Source organism: Azolla caroliniana, unplaced genomic scaffold, assembly GCF_043228905.1.
Source record: "Azolla caroliniana isolate FFs.n. ecotype wild unplaced genomic scaffold, voAzoCaro1.0.p SCAF_30, whole genome shotgun sequence".
Taxonomy (NCBI): Eukaryota; Viridiplantae; Streptophyta; class Polypodiopsida; order Salviniales; family Salviniaceae; genus Azolla; species Azolla caroliniana.
Window position 1 is genome coordinate 316,625 of NW_028230465.1, and position 21,148 is coordinate 337,772.

The window sequence follows — 21,148 nt, forward strand, 5'->3', positions numbered from 1 at the left end:
CACTTGAGTTAAAAGAAAAGCATGATAGGAAAAGTTAATCATGGACATGTAGTGTGCATGCACACTAGAGTTAGAAAAGGCATAATGCTTGAATGTGGTAAACTTAGTCTCTCCCATCACTATATAAGGGTGGGGAGCAAATTGTAATGGGGGTTGATTCTTGGGTTTTTTATTACGATCTAAATATTGATTAATATAATACTTGTAGGATTCACAAATTTTGATCTCTTTTCTCAATTTACTCTAAACTATTTCATTTACTAAGTCTATGATTTTAAATATGAAGTTAAACTAATTCACTATATTCGTGGGATTCACGAATTTCTATCTTTTTCTTCAATCTATTCATATTATTATCTTCCTTAGAATTCTCCTCCTCATAGTCTAAAACCCCAACGGTTCTCACCCGACTCACGCAACGATCTGGCATCGAAAGGCACGACGGCAATCGCGACAAGTGAAGAGGAATTTTTGCTCATCAATGAGCAAAGCGAACTAAATCTTGTCGACGATGAATCGACATGGGTGGTTGATTTGGGTGTGTCGTTTCATCTACCCCCGACCGAAAGTGCTTCTCATCATACAAGGCCAGAGACCACGGTCTTGTAAAGATGGGAAATGAAGGAGCATGTCGAATTGTTGGCATAGGTGATGTGTGTCTGGTGACATCGACTGGATGCATACTAGTGTTGAAGGATGTTCGACATATTCCAGAAGTCCGATTGAATCTAATAACAATCGGTCAACTGGATGATGAAGGCTACACAGGTAGCATCCGGAATGGTGTCATGAAGTTCTGCAAAGGGAGCCTGATTGTGGCTCGAGTATGTAAAACCAACATGTTGTATCTTATGCATGCTCAAATATGTCGGGAAGAAGCGAATGTGGCAGCTGACACTATCTGTGGGATGTGGCACAACCTCTTGTGCCACATGAGCAAGAAGGGGATGCGGAGACTTGCCAATGATGACCTCATTCTGGAGGTGAAGAACGTGCAACTCGAGAAGTGCACTGATTGCTTGGCTGGCAAGTAGAATAGAACCACCTTCCGAACTAGGGCCCCTACAAGGAAGAGAATGTTGTTGAAACTCGTGCATACCGACGTATGCTACTTAGATACTAAGTCGAATGCCATCTCACAATACTTTGTGACCTTCATTGATGATTGTAGTCGGAAGTTGTGAGCTTTCATCCTGAAGACCAAGGACCAAGTATTGTCGGTCTTCAAAGAGTTCCAAGTGAGAGTCGAACGAGAAACCGACTGACAACTTAAAGCATTCTGAGCAGATAACAATGAAGAATACCAAGGATAGGTCGAACAATATTGTCGGTCGAAGGGAATTCGACTCGTGTATATCATGCCAAAAACACCAGAACTAAACGGGCTAGTCGAGAGAATGAACCAGACCATTATGGAGAGGGTCCGAAGTATGTTAGCACACACCAAGTTGTCCAAGACATTCTGGGTTGAAGCACTGATGACAATAGTGTACTTGATAAATAGATCACCCTCAGCACCCTTTGACGGAGATGTTCCACAGAGAGTGTGGACCATCAAAGACGTGTCATACCGACATCTGAAGGTGTTTGATTGTCTTGCTTATGTGCATGTGGCTAAGGATCAAAGGGCAAAACTAGATCCGAAATCTCGGCCATGCATATTTCTGGGATTCAACGACGACGAATTTGGCTACCGACTATGGGACTTAGTCGACAATAAGGTCATTCAGAGCCGAGACATAGTCTTCATGGAGGAGAAGACTATTGTCAACTGGGAGAAGGAGAAGTCAGATACATCTTCCCGAACATTTGGAAGTCAAAAGCCGACTAAAGAACATGAAGATCCTAGCAAGCCGGTTGAGGAAAACAAAGGAAGACGATACCCTCTGAGAGAGAGACGTGCCCCCCCAAAGTTTTCCAGATAAAGAATATGTGCTTCTAACCGATGAGGGGGATTCGGAAAACTTTGAGGAAGCAAAGAGGGACACCCACAACAGAGAGTGGTTGAGTGCTATGCAGGACGAGATGGATTCATTGCATGAGAACCACACATACGAGGTGACGGAGCTACCGAAAGGAAAGAGAGCACTCCGAAACAAGTGGATGTATAAACTAAAACAGAGAGATGGTGGAAATCCACCCAGATACAAAGCACAAATTGTCATAAATGGCTTTCAACAGAAGAAGGGTGTCTATTTCGACGAAATATTTGCCCCGGTAGTGAAGATGACATTCATCCAAACGGTGTTGAGCATAGCGACCAACATAGACCTTGAAGTCGAACAGTTGGATGTCAAGACAACTTTCCTGCATGTAGACCTTGAAGAGGAAATCTATATTATGCAGCAACCAGAAGTATTCATCAAGAAAGGAAAGGGCCACCTGGTATGCCTGTTGATGAAGAGTTTGTACGGACTGAACAGGCTCCCCAACAATGGTACCAGAACTTCGAATCCTTCATGGTCGACAAAGGGTACCACAAAACGCAAGCCAACCATTGCATGTTTGTGAAGAAGTTCAACGGAGGAGACTTCCTAATCCTCTTGTTGTACGTGGACGACATGTTGATTGTCGGACGAGACCGTATGAAGATCGGAATGTTGAAGAACACCTTGAGCAGGTCATTCTCAGTGAAAGATATGGGTCCGGCAAGACAAATCTTGGGGATGCACATTACCGAGGACTAGACAAAGAAGTTATTATGGCTGTCACAAGAAAAATACGTTACGAAAGTGCTCCAAAGATTCGACATGGAAAGCATGAAACCGGTCTGTTCAACACTCTCGACAAACAGTAAGCTATCAAACACATAAAGTCTGAAGACGAAGATAGAGAAAGCTGAGATGACGAAGGTGCCCTATGCCTCAACAGTCGGAAGCCTAATGTACGCAATAATTTGCACCAAGCTGGACATTGGATATGCAGTCAGAGTCGTTCGCCGATTCGTGAGCAATCCTGGCAAAGAACATTTGGCAACAGTCAAGTGGATACTCCAAAACATGTGCTTCTGATTTGGTTCAGGTAAACCCCTTATTGGAAGGTTTTACCGACTCGGACGTGTCAATTGATGTAGATACCAGCCGGTCCACGTTCGGGTATATAATGACTTATGTAGGGGGGAGCCATCTCATGGCAGTCGAGGCTGCAGAAGGCCGCGGCGCTATCGACCACGAAAGATGAGAATATGGCAGTTGTAGAAGCCGGCAAGGAGATAATCTGGATGAAGGAGTTTATCAAAGAGTTGAGAGTTCGGCAAGATGAATTCAGACTCTACTGCAACACCCAAAGTGCCATCCATCTTTGCAAAGAATGTGACCTACCATTTAAGGACCAAGCACATCCAAAGCGGATATCATTGGCTACAAGAACAAGTAGAAGAAAATGAGTTTGCTTTGATGAAGATCCATACAGCAGAGAATGGATCCGACATGCTGACGAAGGTGTTGTCGGCAAAGAGGCATGATGCATGTCGGAGTCGAGTCGGACTGATGAAGTCCCAGTCCGGAGTGAAGGGGGAGTTTGTTGAGAAATAGGTCCCTCACAGGATGGGTGTAGCTCCGGATAAGAGAGAGGAAGCAGATGCCAGAGATGCAAGGAACATTGACACTTCCAGGTTAGTTTGTTCCTCTGTTTTTATTTGATTATGGCTGCTTTCACTCTCTCTTTCTGTAGCAAGAAGCATCTCACAGACTTGACATGGCGGTTAGGGTGAATGGGCCCTTTGATTCCCACATTAATTCGTGCATAAATTTCCTGTCTTGAAAACGCATAGCTACAACAACTCTAGGTCATAGGAAGGTTTGAGATATGGCTTTTTGCCAGGAGATTTGATAGAGATATACATTAATGATCATCTGAATATGTTTATGTTTATATATGGTTTTGCCTTTCTTTTGGTACTCATTGATGTAAGAGTTTTCTTTTGAAGAGTTTGCTTTCATTACACTCATTGATGTTTGAATAAGCTCTTTTTTGGGATTTTGCATTGTACGTGACTAAGATTCTAGAGAACCCTTAACATCCATGATCCTTTCAATGGTTCATATTTGATGTGAAAGACAAATTGTAATCAGAGGAGATGATGCAGAGACAAGGATCCGTTTGCAGTTTGAATGGTCTCAAAAAGTGTGTGTGAAACAGCATGGTTTGATTGATTAAATTTGTTGGAAGTAACGGTTTTCTTTTTCTTTTTTGGTATCCCCTCTACTATTAGTCACATCCATCTCAGCCTGATTTTTGTCACCGCAGATGTTCATCCTAGTAGATGATGCATTATAGAAGATGGGCATCCCTGCAGAGATGTGAGAACATGAATTTGATAATGAGGGTAATAGCATTTTGGATGAAGAGGATTTGGAAGGAATCCACAGTCTTAGCTGAACTTTGAAGCCCCCTAATGGACAGAAGATTTTCAGCATTTCATTTGGATTTTCTTTATCAAGAATTTACTTAGGTATCAAAATTTATGTCTGAACTGCCTTGTGCAGCTATGTGCTACTTTTATATTATTCTTTGATTTAGGAAATTCAACTATTGATGTAGAATTTTGTTTAACAAATGTAAAACCCTGCTTCTTAAACAAAAAACTAACTCCTCGTGTGAGAAATAATCCTCACTGATTCGAACTGGAAAGCTTTTTCAAGTTTTTGGTTAATACAACTACTGCTATGAAGTGTTGCTTTTCATCCTTTGGAGTCACCTTGTTCTTCTGCCAAAACAAACGCATGTTCTCAAATGATTATCTCCTTGCTAATCATAACTGAGGCAGGAAATCAAACGGATTGTAGAACAATATGCTTTACTCTAAAGGTGTGAGGAGGCTAGAAATTTCTAGATTGTCAATTGTCAAAGGTGTTTGGAATCTTCCAGAAAGTTAATGGCAGTAAAAATCTTCTAGAAATACTTAACGTGGCAATATCATATTTTCATAGTCTTGAGAATCCTTGATATTTGCAATACTTGTAATTTTCATGACTTCATTGCCAGCAATTGAAATCTGGATTAGATTGACATAAGATTTGTTTTGTATGCATTTTCTATATGTACATTTACAATGGTATTGTGGTTTACACGCAGATTGATCTAGAATAATGGTTTCGTCCACACCAGATAATCAATTAGGCATACGGCTAATACTTACATCGGCTTCAGCCATTGTAGCCGAGGCTTCAACCTTTCCTATTGACATTACAAAAACTCGGTTACAATTACAAGATCTACATTGTGGAGTGAGAAAGGGAGCCATTAGAACAGCCATAGGTATCACACAAGAAGAAGGTTTTAGAGGTCTATATAAAGGTCTTCCACCTGCCTTATTGAGGCATGTCTTCTATACAAGTACTCGCATTGCCACCTATGAGCAACTCAGAACTATGATGGGCACCCAAGAAAGCAAGCATAATCAATCAATGGCTCATCATGCTTTACTTGGTGGCATATCTGGAATGGTTGGACAGGTACTTACATTTATTCATGCATCGCTATATGTCTATAGTTGGTCCAAATGCCCGTTTGTTACTAGTGTTGTCAGTAAGTGTATGTCTTGTGTTCAAATAATAATTTATCCAAATGCACATTTTTTGCCAGCATTGCCTTATATGCCTTATAATAGTTAGTCCAAACTCTTGGGCTGTGGAATTCTATGAAGCATAAAAATGTTAGTTAACTGTTATTATTGTGATGATGTCAAAGTAAAAATAATAAAGTTTTTTTCCTGTAATGCGATGTTAATGTAAAAATATGCCTGCTTCTTCCAATAAAATAGAATTAGACTTGAAAAGTGTAATCTCAAAGTAAAAATATGATTGCTTATTCAAAGAAGTCTATTCCCAAAAGTATTAGACTTATTGCTTCAAATTTGGTTTGAAAAATGTTACCTCAAAGTAAACATATGAGCAATTTTTACAATTAATGCAGCATTATTACAGGCATCGTGTAAGATTAGACTTGAACCAGTTCTACCACTGCACCCGCACTTTAATATTTAATTGTAACTGATCTTATGCTTTAGAATGTAATGACTTGTATTTGCAATGCGTTTGAGATTCTATTTGGTTGGTACAGGTAATTGCTAGTCCTGCTGATTTAGTGAAAGTGAGAATGCAATCGGACGGGCGCCTTGCATCACAAGGTCTTCCTGCCCGATACGTTGGCATCAGGCATGCATTCACTAAGATTGTAAAAGATGAAGGTTTTTTGGGTCTTTGGAAAGGTTTGGGTCCGAACGTCCAACGAGCTTTTCTTGTCAATATGGGTGAGCTTGCATGCTATGATAAGTCAAAGCACTTCTTGATAAGCAACAAAGTTTGTCATGATAATGTTTATGCCCACACTTTGGCCTCCATGATGTCTGGACTCTGTGCTACAACACTAAGTTGTCCGGCTGATGTTATCAAGACGAGGATCATGAATCAAGCCTCTAGTGTGAATGATATTGCTCCATATAGAAACTCTATTGATTGTTTATTTAAAACAGTTCAGAAAGAGGGTATTATGGCATTGTGGAAGGGTTTTTTCCCAACATGGGCTAGACTTGGACCATGGCAACTCATCTTTTGGGTTTCATACGAGCAGATGCGACAAGTTGCCGGAATGACATCCTTTTGAATCATGAAGAAGTGAATCTAGAGAAATTCTCGATGCTCATCGTCACCTAATTTAATGATTGGTTTGCCAATGTTTACATGTGTATTATATCAGGTTACAAGGTTGGCCCCGTGGTTTATTTTCTTGCCCTCTGTGACAAACAACAAGACTTGTTCGAGTTATGGGTTTGCTAGTGTTAACCACTAGTACGAAGATTGATCACTAAATTATTTTAGTCCTCCCTATTCCCAACAAACAATATCATAGTCTTCTTATCTTTTCGTTAGGAAGCCAAGTGTCCATCCTTACCATGTTTAAAGGCATAACCTATGTGGTTTGCAACAATTTTAAGCATCTAAGGAACAACAATTTTCGTGCCTTAAGATGTCGCTAACATTTGTGACCCTCATCATGATTCACTAAAGTCTTGCTATTTTTTGAATGATTGCTTACATTAAGAGGATTGAAATTTGTTTGTCTACCATTTACAGGGGGAGCATTAAAAGTAAACATTTTTGTATGACATACTAGTCCAACAACCTCCTCATGACATTTTCTTTGTTTTCTCAAATGTGTGGCCTTGAAAAGAGATGGGATCCATATACTTTCTCAAATACTATATGTTTCTATGACCAAAGGAATTTTGGAATAAAAGTGTTTCCATATTTTTGGAGCAAAGGAGCCTGTATTGTATTTTTTGATAACCTTTTATGTGTATCATCATTTTTCTATCAACAATCTCAATTTATGAAAAGAGCCCAGAATAAATTTTGGACCACAACACAATCTTTTTTATATCAATGTTCATTGTTGTGAGAGATGCTACACTTTATTTTCCATCATTTTGCATTGTGTTGTACTTTGTCTACAAATAATTTGAATTCAATCACCATTGTGTATCGTGCGAAATGTTTGAGAAAAACTATGCTCATCCACTATACCACATGTCACATTTTCTTTATGAAGGGAATACAATATTCCCATAATTGCTTGTTATTCTTTAGTCATTGTTCAAAGCTTGTCATGCTTGTTCTTCCACTAGGTAAGCATTTGTGTCAATCCTCTTTCCTTTATTGACCATCTCCTTTTGATAATTTACATAAACCTAACTTTTCATTTGCCATCATTCTAGATGGATGGGGAGTTACTTTTCAATTTGACTTATAATTGTTTGCTTCATATCATCTCCTTTAAATGCTAAGTTGGAAATGAGCATTGCAAAATGTAAAGAGCATAAGATCCAATGTTAGGATGAACAACTAGCAACAAATAAATTTGGAGAAGGAAATGTGATATCGTTGAGGAAAACACTTCATGTTCATGGCACTCATCCACCAATTAGCACATATCAACACAAATAATTTGGGAAGAAGAAGTGATTTCATTGTCTCTACAAAGGCAGTTGTAGGAGAAACATATAGTTTTTACATCCATGACATTCATTAGGTGATCACCTTATGGAGCTAGTTGACCTAGAATCAATGTTTTATATACATGTGAAGGGGGAGACATTATAGAATAAGGATGTGTTGTGTATTTACTAGAATATGTACATCGATATTTTAAAAAGTAAGCAACAAGAATATAACATGCTAGAAATTTCGTAGCATAGAGGAAGGCTTTCCAAGCTCTATAAAACAAGTAGTATGGAGAAGTATTTGATGATTTGTGAAAAGTTTGGGGTTTTGAATATTGAGGCGTTTTTCCCGAAACGAATGTGACCAAATCAAGTTTTGAGTGCTTATTTCAAAACAGAAAAGGGGCAACAATAACAGATATTTTGAGTGTTTAAATTTCAGTGGAAAGTGAAGAGGGAAAAACCCCTCAAATGTTAAATTTTAAATGAGGAATTATATGCTAAAAGCACAAAGTGAAATTGTTGCTTTGTAGATCATGTAAAGGGCTTCAAAGTTCAAACATCCACAAATATATAAAACTCCAATATTGAAATTGCTATTAAAATAAAGCTCGTGGTTTTTGCAACCTTAAAACAAATTATAAAAAAACTTGAATAGATTGCCTCTAGAGATCACAATAGTGTTGGCTTAACATATCAATTTCATTGAGCCTTGCAAAGGTTGAAAAGAGTAGCAAGCCATATATTCAATGTATGTTTTCTCATTCTTCACTCAAATTGTTATTTTTTTAGAGAGAGTCTCTCTCGATATGAAGAAATGGAAAGGCATTCTTATGTGGAATTCCTGGGTGTTAGAGAATGTGGGAATCATTCCCTCAAACTTTCAAGTGCACTTTCAAGTTTTCTAATGGCTTTACAAGATGTCTCTCTAAGTTGTAACAAGTGGATTTTACGGACAATTAATATATTTGTGCACTTTTTGCAGATAGAGGGAGGGAGAGAGTTGTGTCATAGTTGAGACTGATGTTTCAAATAATATTTGTAGATTGTGAGATCATTACTTTGATACACTAAGGTGGTTGTAGTCCATGAGAGGTGAGATTGGTGTGACAATATATTACCTTTCTTATGTGTTTTCTCTTAGTGCAACAATATGTTCTACAATAGTATGCCCTTTCACTACTCTTTCCTTGTTCCTTACCATTCACTCAAGTCATGCACAAATATATGCTTGGCCAAAGTGTGCCCTAATGTGATGATCTTGTTGTGAATAGGGACGTTTGTTTGTCTAGTTCAATATATGGATAGGATGGTATCATTGATTCCACCTTTTTGGGAAGCCCTCAAATTGCTCTAGTAGTGAATGATATAATGAATAGGAAATCCGTACAAAAGTACAATGGAATCATAAAACAAAGTTATGCGCAATGTTGGTTCAAGGATATAATATATAACTTACGACTATAATCATTTTCAAATGAGAGAGACGTTATCCATGTCATGAGCTTCACATTGAAAGGTTCTCGTCTGTGCACATTCGAAATGTAGTGTTGCTATTAAAAACAAATTGCCAACACGATGATGCGTAGATAGAAACTATTAAAGTAGCAACTAACATAGTACCAATAAGTGAATTTCCAAGGAATTCTAGATGTGACATATGAAGAGAATATTGAAAATATAATAAATAAAGACCAAGCACTTTTATATTTCATCCTGTAAGTAATAAGTATACCAATACTAGCATGGAGTAGTAACTCAAAACAGTAACAAAAATGTTACTATTGTAACAGATACTATTAACATACATAGCATGAAACAATACCAACGGAACAATACCAACGGAACATACATACATTGCAATTGCATGCACAATGCATGGGGCATAAGAATGAGATAACATGAACAAAATCGGATAAACGAAACAAACACGAGACCGGAACATGCAGACAAACACGCATTCGGGGTGTAAGAAAACGTTGGGTTTTTTTCCGAGAAGTAGCTTTGCGTTTTGTTCACTGAAAGGTGAGGCAAACCCTAAACCCTATAAAGTAAATCCTAAAGTACACCCTAAAGTAAACCCTAACCCCCGAACTAAACCCTAAACCCAAAAGTAAATTTGGCCGGCTTTCCAGGTGTGAAACGAGTTTGGGCACGTTGGTAAAGAAAATGAACGGCTTTTGGACACAATACCTGCTGAGCTGGAGGCCACCACTCCATCTCAGCATTTTTCCTCTCTTTGTCTTTTTTTCAAAAATAACGAGAAAACAAAGAAAATAAATAAAACAAGACGTGAAACAATAACTAAAACGAAATGCATAACGAGAAAAAGATTCAAAAAACAGGGAAATAATAAATAATAAATAAACGTACAAAAAAATCAAAACGAGATAAACCAAAAACAATCATAGGTCCAAAAAAAAGCAAAAAAGCAAAAAAGCAACAAATCAAAAGCCAATAAATTAAAAATGAAAACAAAAATAAAAATGAAGATAAAAAGGAAAATATAAAAATGAAAAAATGAAAACAAAAAAATGAAAATGAAAATAAATAAACGTAAAAAATCAAAATGAGATAAACAAAACAACATTAACAAAACACAAGTCAAAATAAAAGCAAAAAAACAAAAGCCAATAAATTTAAAAATAAAACAGAAATAAAAATGAAGATAAAAATGAAAATGAAAAATGAAAAATAAAATAAAAATGAAATAATAAAATAAAAATGAAGATAAAAATGAAAATGAAAATAGTAAAATAAAAAACGAAAAAAAAAATAAGCGTGAAAAAGAAGAAGAATCAAAACAGAAAATAAATATAATTCGATCATCAAAAAGAAAATAAAAATTCGAAAACTGTGAAGGAAAACGAGAGAGGAAATGCAAAGTTTGAATTCTGAGCTTCTATCGTCTGCAGCGATTCTCTCCTTCTCTTTCTTCTTCTTCTTCTTCTTCTTCATCTTCTGCTTCGATCTCTCCATCTCCTCCGCTCTGTTGTTCATTCCTGCTCTCTTCCTTCTTCGAGAAGCTCCAGAACACGACTTATCTTTACTGTTAGTAGAAGAAGAAGAAGAAGAAGAAGAAACAGAAGAAGAAGAAACAGAAGAAGGAACAGAAGAAGAAGAAGAAGAAGAAACAGAAGAGGTTGTTTGTGTGTCGCAGAAGGCTTGCTTGCAGACAGAAATTCCTGCTGTCCATTGCCATCACTTTCAGGTACCGTTTGCTTGAATAAGTGGATGGAATAGGTTAAGAAATGTTTAGTCTGCACACACGCACACGCACACGCACACACACAGACCGATTTACTCGAAATCTCATCCTTTCTGCAAATTCTGCGTTCTTTCTGTCATCGTCTACAGACTCATTGGTTTCATGCTTTCCACTTTCATTTTATCACGTTCTTCCTCTAGATTCTAGGCACAGTCTTGTTAGACTCTCATATACTGCGTCAGAGAACAGTTTGTGTGAATTCTACAGTTTTGAGTGTCTGTCGAGATAATCTTTGTATACATTTCTACTTTCAAAGCTACTTTCATTTCGCGATAGTCTCTTCTTGGTATCATCGAGCTAGTTTCATTACATTTTTCCCTCTGTAAAAGCATCATTGAATCACTTTCAGTCTCGTAGCATCACCTAGGTTTGACGCACAGTCTTCTTTACATGTGTTTTCCCCACTGCATGCAGATGGAGAATCTGATCGGACTCGTGAACCGTATACAAAGGGCATGCACAGCTCTTGGAGACTATGGAGGTGACAATGCACTGCCTACACTCTGGGAATCCCTACCTTCGGTTGTGGTCGTTGGCGGTCAGGTATTCTCCAGAGTATTTAAATCGTTTTGAAATGTTTCTGTTTTCTTGCATGTTTTGTTCTTCTCCACTCTATGTATGGTAAAACGTGGAAAAACAAGTGTTTCCTCAGCAGTAATCTCAAATTACAAATCTTATTGAATCGACTACTTCATTGTATGAAATTTGAATAAGTGCTTTTTCTATCTGTTCATTTTAGGTACAAAATAAGCACTTGTGGCTAAAGTAAAAAATAAAAAAAGCTTAACATTGCAGATTGCTGTAAAATAAGAACGCGCTGTCTCCTGTGTAGGCGGGAAATAGAACCAAAATATGCTCATTCTATTCAATAAGTATGCGTTTGAATGATGAAATGTCTGCTAATTGCATGTACAAAGCTAAAATATGGGCGAAAATTTCTTTATTCTGTTGATATTGTACGTTGGTTTTTTTGTTTAGATATGTGTAGAGCCAACAAAAAGGACACTGTTCTTGGATGCGTATGTAATGAAAATAATGAAAATTTACTGCTCTTATTCATGTTGTAGAGTTCTGGGAAGTCTTCTGTACTGGAAAGCATTGTTGGAAGAGATTTTCTACCTCGTGGCTCAGGTCAATAATAAGTGACCAAACTGTCATGTATTACAATAATGTTATGAATTCTGAACTTCCCATTGATATCGCATTTACGTTTAGGAATTGTCACAAGAAGGCCTCTTGTTTTGCAACTGCATAAGCAAGATGGGACGGAATATGCTGAGTTCCTACATATTCCGAAGAAAAGATTTACAGATTATGGTATGTGTTTCAAAATTTTCCTTAGGAGCTGAATTCTCTATGAGCATCATGAAAACTTGTGCTTTTCTTGGCAGCTTCTGTGAGAAAAGAGATTCAAGATGAAACTGATAGAATCACAGGTCGCAGTAAGCAAATTTCACCGGTTCCAATCCATCTGAGCATTTACTCACCACATGGTAGGTTCAAGGTTGGCATTGTCTATGAATCGCATACTTATTGTTTTATTTACTCTATGCGGACGAAATGCATTTAGCCTGTATAATTCTCTATTTAAAGTTGTGCTTATATATGCAGTTGTCGACTTGACATTAATTGATTTGCCTGGTCTGACAAAAGTGGCTGTTGGTATGTATTTAAATTGTTGCATACATCATTGATCAGTAAACTTTGAGCTTCATGATTACAAACTATGTGTTTTATTTCAGAGGGTCAACCTGAAAGCATTGTTGCTGATATTGAGAATATGGTTCGTTCTTATGTTGAAAAGGTATGCATCCTGCTATTTGAGCCTTTTTTTATGCAAATAAAAGAAAAGGTTTGTCATGCTTTGAGATGGAAAATCTTGATATTGATATTTGTCATGTGGTTGTATTTCAATCTTATGATTTGCCTTTGCCTCTATTTTCTTTATTTTCTTCTTCTTCGGTTAGTTTTGAGAAATAGTAGACACTTGGTTAGACTAGAGCAACAATTTAAGCTCTCTATTCATTTAAGTTTCCACTTAAATCACCTCAATATTCTATTACTGATGGTGAATTTTGTAGCCAAATACAATTATTCTTGCTATTTCTCCTGCGAATCAAGATATTGCAACTTCAGATGCCATCAAACTAGCCCGGGAGGTTGACCCAAGTGGTGAGAGCTTTTGTATCTTCTCAACTGCCTGTTGCAATATGAAATTATCACCTCTTATGCAGAATAACAATCTTAAGTTTTGGTAATAAAAGAAGATATACCCAAATACTACTTCTGTGATTAGAAAATGAGTTCTATTACAGAGCTTGCCTACAGTAATGCTTCTATAGTTTTGTCTAGGTGAACGCACATTGTAGAAAAAGAATGTATAACCAATTATTTCTGTGGATGAAAAATATGTTCTATTGCAGAGCTTGCCATGGCAATTGACGATGTTTTTCTATATGAAGGTTTAACAATAACATTGTATAGGTGAACGCACATGGGGAGTCTTAACAAAGCTAGATTTGATGGATAAAGGCACTGATGCTGTGGATGTAAGATTATGTTTACAAATTGTGTTGTCTGCTGCAAATGTGCATATTTGCAGCTACTCACTATGTATGTGGTATAGTTGGGATTATAGACACTCTACTTTTTCAGGTTTTGGAAGGTCGCTCTTATCGTTTGCAACGACCCTGGATTGGGATTGTGAATAGATCACAGGCAGATATTAATCGCAATGTTGATATGTTAGCTGCAAGGCGTAAGGAGCGTGAATATTTTGCCACTAGCCCAGATTATTCACATCTGTCTAGCAGGATGGGTTCTGAATATTTGGGGAAAATGCTTTCAAAGGTATGTTTGTAAATTGACTTTGCGAAACTAGTGTTCTCTGTTTGGAATAGACACCTGTTTGGATGAAACTTATATGATCTTATTTTTATGCCAGCATCTTGAATCAGTTATCAAGGCACGCCTGCCAAGCATTTTAACTTTGGTGAACAAAACAATTGATGAGTTAGAAAATGAAATGAATCTACTGGGGAAGCCTGTTGCCCTTGATGCTGGGGTAAGAAATTCTTTGTATTTAACTAACAGCGTGTTATAATTAAGCTGATTGAGAATTCTTCTTAATGGCATGTTTTTTGTCTGTAGGCACAACTTTATACTATATTGGAACTTTGTAGAGCTTTTGACCGGGTGTTCAAGGAGCATCTTGATGGCGGGTACATTCACTTCTATCTTAAAGATAAAAGTTTTCTTTAATAATTGACAGCAAACTATCCTGTTACTGACTGAAAATGCTTTTATATTCTTTTGATTTAGGCGATCAGGAGGTGACCGGTTATATGGAATTTTTGACAATCAGCTTCCACAAGCTCTCAAGAAGTTGCCTTTTGATAGGCATTTGTCTTTGCAAAATGTTCGGAAAATTGTCTCTGAAGCAGATGGTTACCAGCCTCATCTCCTAGCTCCAGAGCAAGGTTATAGAAGACTGATAGAAGGTTCAATTTCATTCTTCCGAGGTCCAGCTGAAGCCACCGTTGATGCAGTAAGTGAAAGGGATAAATTCAGATTTATTCCTGAGAGTTTCTTTATCTTAAATTGATTGTTCTATGCCCAAACTCAACCCCCTCTCAAGCACATTACATATACTATTTGAGGAAGCAAATGCTCGTGTTTGATTATCTAAATTCACATGTTCATCCCCTTTTTCTCTCTATCGGGGGTTGAACCTGGGGTATGTGGGAATATAACCAAAACCTTAAGGCATTGAGGGACAGATAGAAAGCTTAGGTGTATTTTAGCTTTTTTCCCATGTGAGTTTACAGTATTAGAAAGAGGGTCCAGGGAGCTTAAGAGACACTTTTGGCAGGTACATTTTGTTCTAAGAGATCTTGTACGCAAATCTATTGCTGAAACTCAAGTAAGTTGTGCACATTTCTTATTTTTAATGAGCTAATTTTTCTTAAATAATTGAATTGTGATGGAAATATTTAAGTTGTATTGTCATTTTCTGCATTTTCTTTAAAGGAATTGAAACGATTCCCTACCCTTCAAGCTGAGCTAGCAGCAGCATCAACAGAAGCATTAGAGATGTTCCGTGATGAAGGCCGTAAAACTGCTCTAAGGCTTGTTGAGATGGAGGGAAGTTATTTAACGGCTGATTTCTTCAGACGGCTTCCACAAGAGTTGGATAAATCTGGGAATGCACATGCCACTGCAACTGATCGCTATACAGAGGCTCATTTGAGAAGAATCGGTAGGTAGTCAAAAGTATTAATATACTTTTTCTTTGGTTGGTCAATGTAATTTTAGGGGAATTATTAGCAGAACATACGAGTGTAAATTTTTTCTAATATCCATATTTCACCCTTTGTATGATTATGCACCATTCGAAGCCAATTTTTATGACTAATGTAGTTTGCTTTTGTGGTTCATTATGTATAGATATCTTATCAGCATATGTATGTTTAATGTTTTTAAATTTCATAGTTTCTCTGGTTTTTGTAACGTCACTAATAGAACCTGGGATTGCAGGTTCTAATGTGTCAGCATACATTGGTATGGTATCTGAAACCCTTCGAATTTCATTACCTAAAGCTGTTGTTCACTGCCAAGTTGTTGAAGCGAAGCGCGCATTACTGAATCATTTCTATGTTCAAATTGGCAAGAGAGAGGTATATTAATCTTGTTAATATGCCAATTTGTGTATGCTAGTTACATCTATACCATGATGCTATTGTTTTTGTATTTATAGAATTTGGATAAATATTAATTTGCTGAATTATATATGCTGTTGTGATGATCTACTTCCACATAATAGGGAAAGCAACTCTCAATGCTTCTTGATGAAGATTCTGCATTGATGGAACGGCGATCAGCTTGTTTGAAGAGGCTCGAACTATACAAACACGCTCGGGATGAAATTGATGCTGTTACTTGGGCAAGGTAGAAGAAAAGAATCCAGTGCCTTCCTTTACAGAGTATTATTGTGCATGTCCCATGCTCTGCTGGGAGAGAAATGAGATAAACAGATATATGTTACATGGGCAAGGTTGAATCCAGTGTATTATCTCTTTCAATGTACTGTGATTGTGCATTGCCCTTGCTCTTTCTTCTACACCAGTGACTTGCTGGTGATGGATTTTTCCACTGTACCCTAGCTATCAAGGAGTATTATAGATTTCTTGCTAATTTTGATTGCTTTTCATAGATTTTTATTTGTTCCGTATTTGTTTCTTTGTAAATATAAGAATATTTCCTGTGCAATTTAATCATTTGATTTCACTGTATTTTGCATTAAAGGTTTCCCAAAACAATTTACGGAAAACGATTCTTTATTTAGTTGAGATGATTATAAGAAGGCTAATGACTCATTTGAGTTATGTGTAGTTTATCACACTCTTGATGTCCAATGATACCGACTTTTGCAAATAACAAGTAAATATAAATCTCTATCCGTACATGCATTCTGTGTTTGTTGGACCAAATATACTTTCTTGTGATGAGTGTACTTTAGTGTGATTCATCCCTGCTGTTGTGGCAATGTGTAGCCAATTTGTTTTCATATTGAAAACTAGGAATGGTCTCTGAAATCATTTAAAATGCGTTCACCTCTTCAAATTGTATTTTGATTTCTCTTGTCCAATCTCTTACCAGCAATAGTGTCTCAATCATTTAAAACGTTTTGACCAGGTCCTGATCAGCATCACCTCCTCAAGTGTTTGAGTATAGTTACAAATTTGCATTGTTCATGCAATTCATTGGGACTAGCATAATGCTGAATTGTTAATTTAGTGTGTATTCTATGTGCATGACATTGAGATCTCGTTTATGCACTCAACCAAGAGTGAGGATAAGGCTTATGTTTATGTTTTATTGTATTGAATAGACAAGTTATGGTTTGAAAAATTGTGCTTGTTCAATGTATACGTCAAACTTAGTTTGTTTGCACTAGCAAGCCTTTACTATACATTACTCTCTTCAGCAAATAGGACGATGCATTAAATTACTATTGCCCAATAAACTTCAATATATGAAGTTCAAGTTCTTGGCATGTAATACTATTTTCATTTTTGGATGGCATTTAAAGCTTTCCAAGTGTCAAATGGTGCATTATTGTACATAATGCATTGTTTATACTTATTTTGGTTCTTCACAAATGTAGTCTTTGTTTTAGAGCTATTTGCACTCACATATGTAGTCTTTGTTTTCTTAAGCCTCATTCTCAACAATAATAACTTGTTTCACATTCTCCTTCGTCATTCACATGGTCTCTTCACTTTGCTTCTTTATGGTTCCTTGTACAAAAACCAAATAACCCATACGCATTGTTTTCATGATTGTTGAAGTTGTTGCATTGATATCGAAAATCTTCAACGATATCAACTCGTTACCAATCATACTCCCAAACTTTGTGGCCTCTTTGCAAGTGTTTGCCATTTTAAGGCCAAACCCTAGAAAAAGTATAGTATTGAAATCATTATACCTTTAGTTAATTAAAATTTATCTTCCTCCATTATATCGTAGATCTTGTTATGGATTTTGATTCAAACCATAGTTTGCCAATCAAACCCATATAATAGAGTTATGGTGAAAATAATGGGATGAGAGAGAGAGAGAGGGTATGTTTAGGAAATTAAAACTCTAGTTAAAAGGGAGGAGATGGGTGCCTTCACAATAGAGGCACTCAAGGTTCCTACATGTTGCTTTTTCAAGGGTGCCAATGCTAATACTTATGGAGCTTTGTGTGTCACACAAGAAATGTGAGAATGTAAATGCTTTTTCAAGGGTGCCAATGCTAATACTTATGGAGCTTGGTGTGTTAACACAAGAAATGTGAGAATATAAATGATACATAGTAGGAAGTGTGGGAAAGTATGCATACCTCCCCATATTGGTAATGAACTTATATATATATGTGTTGCATAAAGTCTATGAACAATATTGAAACATATTTACACAGAAGATAAAATACAAGATATGATGTTGAATGTTGAGTTGTATAAGCACTTTCTTTTCTTTCATTTGGATGTGAAAATCTTGAGCATTTCTAAATAATATCTTCAAGGGGTTTCTCAAACACAATCAACTCCAAGTTAAAGCTTATTGGATGATAAAAACATATCTCAAGCAACATTGACTTCATTTTTCACATTCCCGCATTGTGTCCATGTAGTATTGCCATGAACAATAGGTAGACTAAGGTTATACAATTGTGGTGGTCATGTTACAACATTAAGGTGAGTGCAGGAGGCCATTTGTATGTTGCACGTGATAGTGGAGTTTACATGATATTTTTATGCATGACTATCTAAGTTATCACTCCCTTAAGATGAACCTCTTGATAAAATTGATGCAATATGTTTTTCATATTTGACAAAATGTTAGTCCATCTGATGACACATGAGACTAGGGTTTAAAAGCCTAGATGGCCCATTTGACTATTGTTTTACTTCATTGAAGATGAGCCATCAAGATAAATGTTGCCTAATAATGTTAATAACAAAGTTAGGTTTGGGAATGGAGCCATCATTTCGTAAACCAAACTTTGTTGGTAACATCTCTTGTGAATGCCACGTTATTCACTAGGGTTTAAAAGCCTAGATGACCCATTTGACTATTGTTTTACTCATTGAAGATGAGCCATCAAGATAAAGGTTGCCTAATAATGTTAATAACAAAGTTAGGTTTGGGAATTGAGCCATCATTTCCTAAACCAAACTTTGTTGGTAACATATCTTGTGAATGCTACATTATTCATTTTGAGAGTTGGGTTGTGAAAATGAATTTATGAAGCCATCATCTTAGGATAAGCAATTGGTTTTCGTGCACTTGAACAAGAATGTGAAATATATCCTCATTGCAATGAACCTCGCGATTTATCCATTTTTCCACGAACAAGTGATTGATATGATGGTAAGAAACGATTCTAATACATCACATTACAAATATTCTTTGTGGTGGGAGAAGTTTCGCCTAAGTTTGAGGTTTCCCACTAATAATATAAATGGATTGCTGGAAAGTTTGTTAGCATGCGGTTTCACATGGAAGTTTAGGATGTACCCTTCCCTTTGCGCATGGTTTTCAGAAGATTGTCACTTGGCCATTAATTGAGTTAAAAGAAAGATCCGATATTCTCCATGATTATTGACACCATACAAGTATGTGGCCTGAACAAGTAATAATCCATTGCAATAGGTTCCACAACGATGACATTGTAGTAAGTAGGGATGCTAATACACTTATTTTCTGAATGTAAGGCACAATGTGATGAATGGAGGATTCATGATTCATAACATGATCAACCTAAAACATACACAAAGCAAACAAAAATGCATGAGTTTTTTTTAAATTTCCTATATGTATAGATAATTTGGTTTTCATTTGAATTTGTTTTTTCAATTATTTATTTAATTAATGTTTTTATTTTACATTTCTCTTTTGACCTTCCCTTCCCCACTCTTTTCATATAACACTCAATGCAAATATAGTGTGTTTTATGCAAAGATAAAAACAGAGTATATTTAATGCAGCAAAAACAGAGTATGTTTCATGTATCATAAAAACAGAGTATATTTGGTGTACCAACAAGAAACAGAGGATGTTTTATTATGCAACAGGCATAAAAACAGAGTAGAATTCTCTACTGTATTTGATTAACAACTAGCAAACAGAAAGACACAACAGATTAGAATGTGTCCTCTTCGATTCCTCTTGGTTTTTGCTTCCCTCATTGTGGCTGCCTATGTTGCTTTCAAGTCTTTGTGGATTCTTAACACAGAAGTGGAGAAAGAAGGAGAAGAAGTGGCAATATTGGAGGAATCAACTGAAGATCCTCCCACGGATTTAAACAGAGAAGTTGAAGGGGATCTGAGATTGGTAAGTGTCTTCTTTGCATCTCTGATTGCTTTGAGATTTAATGAAGGGAGTTCTGCACAACAAATATTCACATACACATCCACTCACAGCTTGACTATTCACATATGGATGCATGTTGGTAAGTGTGTGCTCATTATGTATGTGTGTATTCAATATGTATGTATACATGTATGGGTGTATGTATATATATATGTATACATGCACATCTATGCAGGTATATGTACATGTATATCACATATATTGGTCTCTCTCCATATGTATTACCTACAGATATGTGTATGTATGGCATGCATATTCCCTCTCTGTTTCAGCTTCTTTTTATCCTCAGATTTCACATGATCTTATGCATGTGGGCACTTTTTGTCGGTGGTCCTCCAAATGTATGGAGAGAAACTCAGAAAACTGCTCTTTGTTGTTTGTTAATTTTCTCCAAATGCCTTCAATCATCCCTCAAGATAGCAATCACATGAGATAATTGAGAAACTATATATATATATAATGTACAATGCTGTCTCCTTTGTCTCTCCTTCTGAGGGTTGAGTGAAGGGATATGTATCACGGAGAATTTTTTTCACCGTGTTGCGGGCGATTCAGATTCTCTGATCATTTTTTAAGCTTGTCTTTCCTCAGATTTTGCATGATCAGATGCAAAATCTACACCTTTGACACACTTCATGGGAGAGACATTATGCGTAGACCATGGGTTTCAAATTTCATCACATATCTGTTTGTCATTGAACAAGCAAAGAAGGACTTGATGTGTAGAACATGGGTTTTTCAAATTTCATTGGATGTTTGTTTGTCATTGGACAAACAGATATGCAATGGAATTTGAAATCAGAATGGAATTCAATTCAATTCATTGAACATCACTGTTCTATTTCCGCAGGGTTATAGGAAGTTTGCATCTGGTATTTGGCATTTGATCGACATGGCAAGTGGTCGATACCTATGGCAAACCTTCACATGCCATAAGGACCGCTTGAAGCAAAAAGTTGTATAGGTCTCAATGTTAGAAAGTGACAAGGAATGAAGGTAGATGAGAAACATCGCAACTT

General features: G+C 36.7%; 3 protein-coding genes across 3 annotated transcripts; all 3 read left to right on the plus strand.

Annotated features, from left to right (window-relative positions):
• Window positions 1–5,041: 5,041 nt before the first annotated feature.
• On the plus strand, window positions 5,042–6,761 carry UCP3 (Mitochondrial substrate carrier family protein). The gene is made up of 2 exons (XM_087337345.1): window positions 5,042–5,456; window positions 6,064–6,761. Exons 1-2 carry the CDS (start codon window positions 5,091–5,093, stop codon window positions 6,604–6,606), a joined length of 909 nt encoding a protein of 302 aa, XP_087193471.1. The 5' UTR covers window positions 5,042–5,090; the 3' UTR covers window positions 6,607–6,761.
• A 4,258-nt stretch (window positions 6,762–11,019) lies between these two features.
• Window positions 11,020–16,499, plus strand: LOC147849594 (phragmoplastin DRP1E-like). Its single transcript, XM_087337338.1, has 17 exons — window positions 11,020–11,153; window positions 11,625–11,753; window positions 12,278–12,341; window positions 12,426–12,527; window positions 12,602–12,703; window positions 12,822–12,872; window positions 12,953–13,014; window positions 13,292–13,382; window positions 13,695–13,759; window positions 13,866–14,060; window positions 14,155–14,274; window positions 14,361–14,431; window positions 14,532–14,757; window positions 15,082–15,132; window positions 15,240–15,468; window positions 15,747–15,886; window positions 16,033–16,499. The coding sequence occupies exons 2-17, from the start codon at window positions 11,625–11,627 to the stop codon at window positions 16,159–16,161; spliced, it is 1,827 nt and encodes a 608-aa protein (XP_087193464.1). The 5' UTR covers window positions 11,020–11,153; the 3' UTR covers window positions 16,162–16,499.
• Window positions 16,500–19,703: 3,204 nt separating this feature from the next.
• Window positions 19,704–21,139, plus strand: LOC147849595 (uncharacterized). The gene is made up of 2 exons (XM_087337344.1): window positions 19,704–20,090; window positions 20,980–21,139. Exons 1-2 carry the CDS (start codon window positions 19,905–19,907, stop codon window positions 21,091–21,093), a joined length of 300 nt encoding a protein of 99 aa, XP_087193470.1. The 5' UTR covers window positions 19,704–19,904; the 3' UTR covers window positions 21,094–21,139.
• The last annotated feature ends 9 nt before the right edge of the window (window positions 21,140–21,148 follow it).